Source organism: Drosophila eugracilis, unplaced genomic scaffold, assembly GCF_018153835.1.
Source record: "Drosophila eugracilis isolate 14026-0451.02 unplaced genomic scaffold, ASM1815383v1 contig_1765, whole genome shotgun sequence".
NCBI lineage: Eukaryota > Metazoa > Arthropoda > Insecta > Diptera > Drosophilidae > Drosophila > Drosophila eugracilis.
In genome coordinates, this window is record NW_024572605.1 from 2,645,223 (window position 1) to 2,655,734 (window position 10,512).

At 41.8% G+C, this 10,512-nt stretch overlaps 1 protein-coding gene across 1 annotated transcript; it reads right to left on the bottom strand.

The window, feature by feature from the left end:
* Positions 1 to 1,452: 1,452 nt before the first annotated feature.
* On the bottom strand, positions 1,453 to 3,474 carry LOC108109063 (actin-57B). The gene is made up of 2 exons (XM_017217396.2): positions 3,327 to 3,474; positions 1,453 to 2,656 (listed from the first exon to the last, which is right to left on the bottom strand). Exons 1-2 carry the CDS (start codon positions 3,364 to 3,366, stop codon positions 1,566 to 1,568), a joined length of 1,131 nt encoding a protein of 376 aa, XP_017072885.1. The 5' UTR covers positions 3,367 to 3,474; the 3' UTR covers positions 1,453 to 1,565.
* Between the last annotated feature and the right edge of the window lie 7,038 nt (positions 3,475 to 10,512).

Consider the following 10,512-nt stretch of genomic DNA (forward strand, 5'->3'; position numbering starts at 1 on the left):
ATCGAATTTGTATGGAAATTAAGAACTGAAAATTGCATTATGACGATGACGACGACGACGACGACGACGACTACGACGATGACGATGACGACATTGTGTGCGTGTTTATTTTTGTTTTTGTGCAAATTGATTAGTGGGTTAAGCTCGAGTCGGGGGTTGGTAACAAACCCATTCCCTGGTTTTTTGATCCTGGTCTCAGTACCAAATTCCCTGTTTGTTGTTGTGCAGAGCGGTGTAAAGTGATTCGCTTGAGAAAGTGAATTCCGGCCGTATAAGTTGCGCCCATTTTTGCACATCTCACTATGCAACTCATTAGCGGCATCTGTCGCCCCATTTTGGCCAAGTGCCAGCGATTCGGGCCCATTAATTACCCATTTGTACGTGAATGCAACTTAAATTGCAACTGCAACAGGCAACATGGGACAGCCAACGACCGCGAATACAAATTTCATTCATAATGCAGATCGAGTTCTAATTAAACGGCCCAACGCCTTCTTGACTAATTGTCTTGGCCCTCTCGGCGAGAACATTTGTCTCTGGCATGGTCCTAGAATATTTTTCATCTTTTTCCCCCTCTCAAAATGAAATGCATTTCTGGTAATCAGTTCAGAGCGGCAACAAATTGACATTGGCAATTTGTTGGCGTTGCCGCCTTTGATCATCCGACTTGCGTCATCTCCTCCTCAGGGGAAGATCGTATTTCCACCGTGGCATAAACAAACGTTTGGCTTCTTCTCGCTGTTTGGAATGTGTCTAAAAATACCAGAAATCGTTTCGAAATCTCCTCCTCATATACATAGAATATTTTGGGAATATTTTTGGCATTCCTAGAAAGCTTTCGAGGTGGTATGCGGGAAATCCGAAACGCCCTGGTCTGGAGGTGGAGGTGGGAAAAGCTTTGCTATAGCTTTGTATATAGACCAAAATACATATATCCTCCACTTCTGATCGATGGACAGCTTCTTGGCGGAGGAGGGGTTAGAAAACTTTCCTATGAAGCTTCCTGTTGCTTAGTCTCTACAATCCCTATCCCCACCACCCACTTGCCGAATTTTTTCCAAAATCTTCATGTTTTTAGAAAAAATTAAATCTAAAAAATCGTTTTTATTTATAAATAATTATAAATTGTTTTAATTAATATTACAATCATGAGATTATTTTACATTTCGTAGTCAATAGACCCCATCCGCTCTACCGGGGACGTTGTTAGGTTCTGTACAAAATACATGAGGGTGTCGGTTCATTCGTAAAACAATCAAATGGCGATCAACATTTAAGGGAAGCCGCGAGCGATTAACAAGTGGATGGGGATCGCGGTCCGTGGCATTAGATTGATAATTCATTTTGATTGATGGTGTTGTGTTCAGTCAGTACAAAAGAGTATTCTCGAACCAAGGATGACACGTTGGTAAATAATGACATTCAAAAACAAATGGTTTGATGGTGGTGTTGTTTTTGGTGGCGGAGCACCTGCTACCCACACGCCCAGAACCACAAGAAGTAGAACCAGATGAGCAGGTAACAGGTGACACCGGGTGGTGCTAGTGGTGGAGCTAGGCAACTGCTTAGAAGCACTTGCGGTGGACGATGCCAGGGCCGGACTCGTCGTACTCCTCCTTGGAGATCCACATCTGCTGGAAGGTGGACAGAGAGGCCAGGATGGAACCACCGATCCAGACGGAGTATTTGCGCTCTGGGGGAGCGATGATCTTGATCTTGATGGTGGATGGGGCCAGGGAGGTGATCTCCTTCTGCATACGATCGGCAATACCGGGGTACATGGTGGTACCACCAGACATGACAATGTTGGCGTACAGGTCCTTACGGATGTCCACGTCGCACTTCATGATGGAGTTGTAGACGGTCTCGTGGATACCGCAAGATTCCATTCCCAAGAAGGAAGGCTGGAACAGGGACTCGGGGCAACGGAAACGCTCGTTTCCGATGGTGATGACCTGTCCGTCGGGAAGTTCGTACGACTTCTCCAGGGAGGTGGAGGCGGCGGCGGTGGCCATCTCCTGCTCGAAGTCCAGGGCAACATAGCACAACTTCTCCTTGATGTCACGGACAATTTCACGCTCAGCGGTGGTGGTGAAAGAGTAACCGCGCTCGGTCAGGATCTTCATCAGGTAGTCGGTCAAATCGCGACCAGCCAGATCCAGACGGAGGATGGCGTGGGGAAGGGCATAACCTTCATAGATGGGGACGGTGTGGGAGACACCATCACCGGAGTCAAGAACGATACCGGTGGTACGACCAGAGGCGTACAGGGAGAGCACAGCCTGGATGGCGACGTACATGGCAGGAGAGTTGAAGGTCTCAAACATGATCTGGGTCATCTTCTCACGGTTAGCCTTGGGGTTGAGGGGAGCCTCAGTCAGCAGGACGGGGTGCTCCTCGGGGGCAACACGCAGCTCGTTGTAGAAGGTGTGGTGCCAGATCTTCTCCATATCATCCCAGTTGGTGATGATACCGTGCTCGATGGGGTATTTCAGGGTGAGGATACCACGCTTGGACTGGGCCTCATCACCGACGTACGAGTCCTTCTGGCCCATACCGACCATCACACCCTGGTGGCGTGGACGACCGACAATGGAGGGGAAGACGGCACGGGGAGCGTCATCACCGGCGAAACCGGCCTTGCACATGCCGGAGCCTGAAGGATAACACAATCGAACAGGGATCCATTAGACGGAGATCAAAGGTTCTGGGTTCCCGGAAGGGGACTGACAATAGCTCTAACGGACAGGGAGAAAAGGTCTGGGTACTACATTCGAAAATTTTGATAAATCTGGGATAGAGAGAAAAGTTCTCTCAATAAAATTGTGGGACATAGTCCCAAAACTTAGTGATCTTTTTGCGGAGGCTTTTGAAATTTTCTTCTACTTTAGCGTAGTGATCTCGAGAAGATTTCTTCTCTGAATATTGCGATTTTCTGCCGAACATTTCTCTAAGAATTTTGGCGAAATGCTTTTCGATTCTGTTTTGATAGTGCAATATTTAGCTATCTGCTTTCGAATTTTGTTCTATTATTTTTCTAGTAAAGATTTTAGTTTGTTTGAGCAAAGAAGAGATACTTAAGATTGCAAGTTAATTAGGAATTTTGTTTGAATAATTTTTCTTCAAGTTAATAAGGAATATTATCAAATATTTTCTAAGTAATCTTCTCCCAAAGGAGGAATGAGTCTATCACAACTCAAAAATAGTTCACTTTGCGATCACTTTAGCACTAATTGCGTTGAATATCCTTTCGCTGTTTTGTCCTTTGTGATTCTTTGTGATTAGCAAAAGCCAAGGAGATAATCCGTTTGATGGGGAATACGCACCATTGTCAACGACCAGAGCAGCAACTTCATCGTCACACATTTTGTTTGAGTTTGTTTTTTTTTTACGGCACCACGGGTGAAATTAAATCAAGAGTTACGGTGTGTACGGCTTGGAACACAACTGACTGACTAAAGTATCGCCGCGTTGGTACTCGGATTTTATACCGCCGCCGAAATGCCATCTCGTCCAAGAAGCGCCGCTGCCATGCCCCCCGCCGCCACCGCCCCCGCCACGTCCCGCTCCATACACACGAACGAATACAGAGCGAACAAATATGCTCATGGATGCGATAATGCTGCCCACCGGCCGATCCCGCCTAAAAATAGATCCTTCAGCATAGGGGGCTCTTTGGAAAACATAAGGCGAGCGAGCGAGAGGGCAGGATGCCATGGTATACAGTATGGTATAGAGTATATACAGTATAGTTCGGCATGATCGAGCGTGGCGTGGCATGGCGTGGAGATCGTATCGGTTGGGATCGGGTACGAGATCGTTTTGGGAGCTGGCCCCCAGTCAAAAAGTGCCGTATAAGGCAAGGAGGCGCCTCCAGTACACTCAACATTCTACACTCGCTCTCATACTCTCGCTCTCCCACTATATCTCTGGCATATCGGCTATATCCGAAATAGCGGTTCGGATCGGCTTGGATTTTTTGGGTCGGCGGGGGATGGATGGATGGTTGGATGGATATTCGACTTGTTGTTGGCTTCTATTTTCTCGTTCCCGTTCTCGTTCTCGTTGTTTTCATAACTTTCGTGTTTTTCTCATGTCGTAATAAATTCATTTTCTATTTTCGATATGTACATATATATCGCATCTCTATAATTTCCCAGCCTTTGCACCTTCATGAGCCTTTCGTTTCTATTTTTGGTCATATTTCTCATTGCTCTCTCTCTATCTCTTGCAAGACCTGCCCACACCCCTTGTAATGGGCATTAATTTAACTAATTGTTTATTTACAAAACGGATCTGAAACAGGGACGAGGGCTATGGGAGGGTTAAGCTATAGCTGTAAGACTTTTCTTAACCGTTACATGCCGGCTTTGCAGGGTTCCCATTTAAATTAGGTTTGCTGCAATCTATTTTTGGCCTGCAACTAAGTGGGGCATGTTTACGTTTTATGGCCCAATCCGGTGAGGCCGATCGCTTCTATGGATCCTCCTCACTCTCTAAGCATTTTACCCAATTCTTTCTGTATCCAAATACATGGCACAGGCACACAAATATATATCCGTCTACTATACTACATGGAAAAACAAATGGATTTCGATGTCGCTAAATTGTAGCTAATATATATGTATATATCATGCTCTTCTTCTGAACAATAATATGTCTGTTTTTGCACAGAGTTATACATATATTTATGTCATTAGATATATAATACCCATAAGTTGGAGTCTGGGATTATCGAGAGGTATGACTAATCCCTGAAACCCAAATTGCCAAAATTACTTTATCAATAGATTTGGTCTAGTTGGTATAATATTATTTTCGATTTATTTTTAGGCCGATTTATATATAGACTAGACGACAACAGCAAGGTATATCTCCAGAGTTGCCAGAGACAAAAGTAGGGCAAATTTTCAAAACATGATTGCCGATTTTCTATTTTAGTTTTTACTATATTTTATAAGAGCCTTGCCAAAGGTATTATAATATTAAGTAATATTATTTACTATCATTATCATAATTCTATCTTCCTCTGAAATATTTTTAATAAAATGTATGTTTTTTTTTAATAATAATATATAATATATAAGTATATAAATTATAAATTATAATTTACACAAAAAAGATTCAAAATAAAGTTATTTTTTAAACCAAAAATTGGAAAAAAAAACTAAAAGTTTTCTTAGAAGTTCTTCATATCTTGTACAGAAACTTACTTGTTTTTCAGAATCAGTATTTATTACACTATAGTATTAATCTAAAATATTTTATTTATTAAATAAATTCATGGTTAAAGATTGAAACTGGAATCTGAGAAATTATGAGTCACCCCTTTTTTCCACTTTTTAGAATCTTGTTTATTTTAAAACAGACTTTTTTAGTCTAAATCCCGTGAAAAACCGTGCTGTTAATTCAGAGTTAATTAAAAATATATCAAAGTCGGCCTAAGCGTGATTGTCGCCGTGTGACCATTTATCCCACCAACCACCAAACCAATTGGCAAGGACCCTTTAAGGCATAAAATGGGTCGTTGGTCGTTGGAATAACGAAAATAAAGCCAATTGCAAATAGATTATATAAATGGCTAAATCAAAATTTAATAAAGACGAGCGAAATGTGCACTCACTGAAGCGGAGGAAAAATAGGAGGGCCGGATGTCGCCAGTAGTGGCAGGACCAAGGAATTTTAATAATGATCACGTATCCTGGCAGCAATTCCAACTTGTTGTTTTAGTGCACGTGCGCCAATTGCCAACACTAAAGGGATTCATTTGTGAATTATCCAATGCCAAAAAATCTAGCTCCCTTGCCCAGGACCATTGCCATCATCGTCGTCAAACCCCACATCCACATCCAAACCCACACCCACACCCACGGGCCTAAACAAACACTGAGCCGAGGTCGAAGGCTGGGAATCAACGAAAACAAATTGCAATTGAGCCGGCAAAGGATGGGTGACAAAAAGTGGCCACCACGTTGCAGGATGAGGATTGGTTTGGGACTCGGATTCAGGAGGGATACAGTCGCGATGCGCATTTGACAGCTCAAGCGGAATGCACACAGACGATGGCGATGAGGATGAAAGGCGCAGATGGGTCCGGGGATACGCCCAAAGCCAAGGCAACAAGCCGCTACATGGCTATAGAGCTCTGTGGATAAAGGATATGCTGGGTTGGCTGGGCTGGTTGGCTGCTGGGAAAAGTGTCCCGGAGGTGATGAAGGCCACCCCCATTTGGCTCGTTGAAAATGCCTTGGATTCCCATGAATTTCAACGGAATTTTTATTAAGTTGCCAATTTGGCAATTGACAGAGTTGATCAAAGTGGCTGGGCAATTGCGGGGGTGTTTGAATATTTCCCTTGATTTCTGTGTGAATTAATTTCAAATTAGTTTGCCACATGCATTTCGGGATTTATTGGATTTTCGCAGACGCACACACAAATACGAGTGCAGAGGGGGAAACACAAAGAGGGGCATGAATGGGAAGGGTTAGCCACAATCCCTTAATAGGCCTAATCATCACAATCGATGACCGGTGATTTGTTTAGCGCATTAGCAGCTCCAGTGTTGACCACTGTCCAGCTGCCACAAACTCATCTGCCACTTGGCTGCTCTTCCGTACCCCAACTCCTGCACCTATTCAATGGTTGGAAAAATCAGGTCAGGCGAACGCATATAAACACACCATTCCGATTTAGATTGTGATTTCTGGAATGCATTAATTTGTGTTAATGGGGAAGAGAAAAGATTTCCCGTTTGTTAGGGTTTGGAGTGCAGGCGGAGGTTATTTTTAGGGGCCCACAATAGATACACACAGATGGGGAACTAGAGATTGCCTGGAGATGTGGAATTTTCCACCGGCACTGGGCGAATCCTATCGTATTTCAGCCAAAACATTTTCCCTTAAACCATCCCCACCCACAACTTAATATTTAGTCATTCACGTGCTGCCTGCAATCGGTCAAAAACGGAGGCAGACAAGTGCCAGTTCGTATATGCAAGACCCAAATATTTTATGCCAATTCCGAATATATCTCTGTGTCCACTGGCCAGACCGAAATACTTTCGGATATGCGCTCCATCGAGTATTGTTAACCGAAATCTATAGGTCGCTCGGTTATATATCTGCCTAGTCTCTGTCTGCCGCACTGTACGCCTCCAGGGCGAACAGAAATATTCAAGAACAGAGCGTGGAGGCTAAGATAAAGCGGATTCAACGGCAGTTCACGTATATTTTCTGCTTTACAATGTCTATATGAGATTTGGGTGGACCAAAGATTTCTTTGGAAGATTGCACTTTAGCAGATAAGCTTGATATTTAAGTCTTAAATCTCAAATCGAATCTTAAATAAAGTTCTCTCTGTTAACCAATCATCTAATAACACCTAAAATTTCAAGTTTCTATTAGCAAAAACTCTTTATCTGGAAACTTTAAAAATTAACTGAAGGACAGGGGAATTTCTGATTTAATGTTATGTTGAATCTTTTAACGTCAAAGATTAAACCTTGAGATGCCAAGTCCCATCTATGGGTCTTCTGTTTAGCTTGCAGATTTTCAGATATCTTGGGGTCACCCAAATCGATTGCATATATCGCCGGCTATTACCTATACGAGTATGTGAGGGAGGAGAGCAACAACAACCAAAAGTGACGCGGACATTTATGGTGTGCGCTAAAACTGATTTCTGTTCGGTTTGCAACACACCAGCAACAGCACCAACACCAACATATTGAAATAGCAATCGGCACACCCGCACACTAGGACATCGAGAGAAACAGCAGCAACAACAACAATCATAATCGGGGGAATATGTTGTTCAATAATTTCAGTTCTGGCCGCTGGTTTCATTTCGATTTATTTTTAACGTTGTTTTTTTATATATACACGAAATAGAAGCAGCAAGCGCATAGGAAAAACAACAATATATACGTATATATTGAAAAATGTAGAAAATTAGAGGATGGAAAAGAGCAAAAGAAAAATAGCGCCAACGCTTTCATCATCGACCAAACGGGCGCGATCAGCTGTATGTCGTCAATATGCGATATATCTCTGGGTGGATCGAAGATATATCTGGGAGTAAGTGTGTGTGGGTGTGAGATGTGTTTTTAATTAAATTACAATAGTGATATAGACATGCGGATACAGAGAAATTGGAAGAAATATCTCAGTTTTTTCCTTATATTTGCTTGCCCCATGGCCATTCAGCTTCCGCTCGGACCACTCATGGCCATGGGAAAGCATCTTCATTAGCACCACGATCGTCATGATCAGCATGATCCATCTATGTGGTATCCACTCGGACTTGGACTCGGTGGTTTTTGACAAATCCTATTTATAGATCTCCCCTCTCTATGCTACTGCTTCTGTGCCGGTTGCTGTGGAACACTTGTCGCTTGTCGGCTCCAAAAACAGCCCCGAAACCCTCGCAAAATCATTTGGGAATTTTAATTCGACTTCTTCAGCAGCGTCACAAGCAAAGTGCCTGTGTGCATGCACTCTTTATTCAAGTTCAATTCGGTTGGACTTTGTCTTGCACTTGGCGTGCATCACAGTTTTATTTCATTTGTAAAGTATTTTTGGTTCGTCACATCTTATTCTTGAGGAGCAAGGCGGCACACATGTGATTCCACTGCCGGCATTTATGCCATATATGGCGAGTACTTGGCACCTACTCGCCCCAGCAATTGGGTATTTTCGGTATTCCTCCGCCCATCTAGATGATTCATTCGCCGCCCGATCTCTATCTTTGGCTTTTCTCCCCATCGGAAATTCTTTGGCCATCTCTCAGTGTGGCTATCACTCAATCAATGAGTGATCTATAAATGTATATTAGTTTTATGCTGATGTTGGGGGTGGCAGTGAAAGTGCATTGCCCGGAATGCAGCTTGCAACTTTGTCGATTTCCAAGTTCAAAGAAGAACTCTATAGATTATGTATAATTTTATTAAATTTTAATTTTTCAATAATTTAGTAATTAATATTTATATAAATTCTTAAAGTATTTTTCAATTTAAAATTACCGGTAATGAAACTTGCTTAGTGGCGACACCTATATGGCTTGAATGGTAATAAGATATTCAGCCAAGGGCAGACGCCACTTAATTTTCAAATGTAAAATTGGCAGTAGTCTTGCTCTTTAAAACCAGTAAATATAGTTTTTAATCCTAGGAAACATGAAAATCCAGATATGAGTAATGCTTTATGTTTTACGGCTATATATCATTTTGAAAATAGTTTATAAAGCCTAAAAATGTTTTGACAAGAACAGCCAGGACGCAGACCTTAACTGAAGTATCGTTACTGTCCGGATAGGTGGCGTACTACGTTAGCAAAGACTTATACCGATAGTTTTGTGAAGGTGTACTAAATTTATCGGTCTATCTGTTCTAAGCTTCCTTGTTAATATTTAAACAAATTTTCATTAAGTAAAAATACATTAAAAAAGTATACATAAGTAAAACATTATGAAAATTATAAATACATTTTATTTATTTTAAGCAAAGAAAAAACTTTTTTAAGTTATGTTTTGATAATTACGCTAATAGTATTTCGAAATATTTGATCATTTTGAGATTTTACTTACTATTAATATCCATTGTTAAACAAATAACCAATATTAGTACGTAGTAAAATGTTGGATGACGCTCCCTTACCCATATTTCACATAATTTTCATTTCAATTTCTTCCGTTCAGTAATTTAAATAGTAACAATAGTCATAGGTACATCTGTGTTTTTGTAAAATCATTTTTATTTAATTGCATGACATGCTTTGAGTTAATGAAAAAAACCTTGTATCGCCGATTGCCATTAAACTGGAGCTGGCCCTAAACGCTCAACCACTACTAAGTGGACACCATTTCCATTTCCCTCGACAATTCCACTGTAAACGCAGAGTTTTATTCCCATGTTCGGAGCTTCATATGCATATGGGTGAGATTTTCCGGCTAGATGTTGTGCGTGTGATAAGCGGCCTGATGTAATTGCAGGCAATTATCATTGCGCCGAGGTCCTTTGAGCAAATTGTGACGCTCATATGGGATATGGGTTTCTTTCCATATAGTTTTCGTAGTCACAAGTCCTGTAACTCGAATTCAGGCGCCCTGGCGTGGGCAACATGCTTGCATTTTAATTGCCCGCGGCGTTAATCAATTATAATTTTATTCGTTTCTCTATTAGATTCGACTGCGGCTACTGCACCTGTTTCACCTGGTTGTCCCCCCACCTCGTGTGAGTCCTTTGTTTGCACTGCATTTAGTCCTTTTTAATTGCATTTAATTACTGCTTGTCAGCATTTTCTGCTCAATGTCTCCCGATTTTCTTATTAATCAAGTCATTAAGTAGCCTTGAACAGGCGATTAGTGGGCCAGATAGCTACTCATAATTGGCCCGACAAGTTGAGTTATTGATTACCTGCCTGATTGGCCCCCTGCTAATTTACCCACTCCAAGGAAATTACGGAAATCGTGTAACTACTTTTATTAAATCATTGTTTCTAGAAATCTTTTGATGTT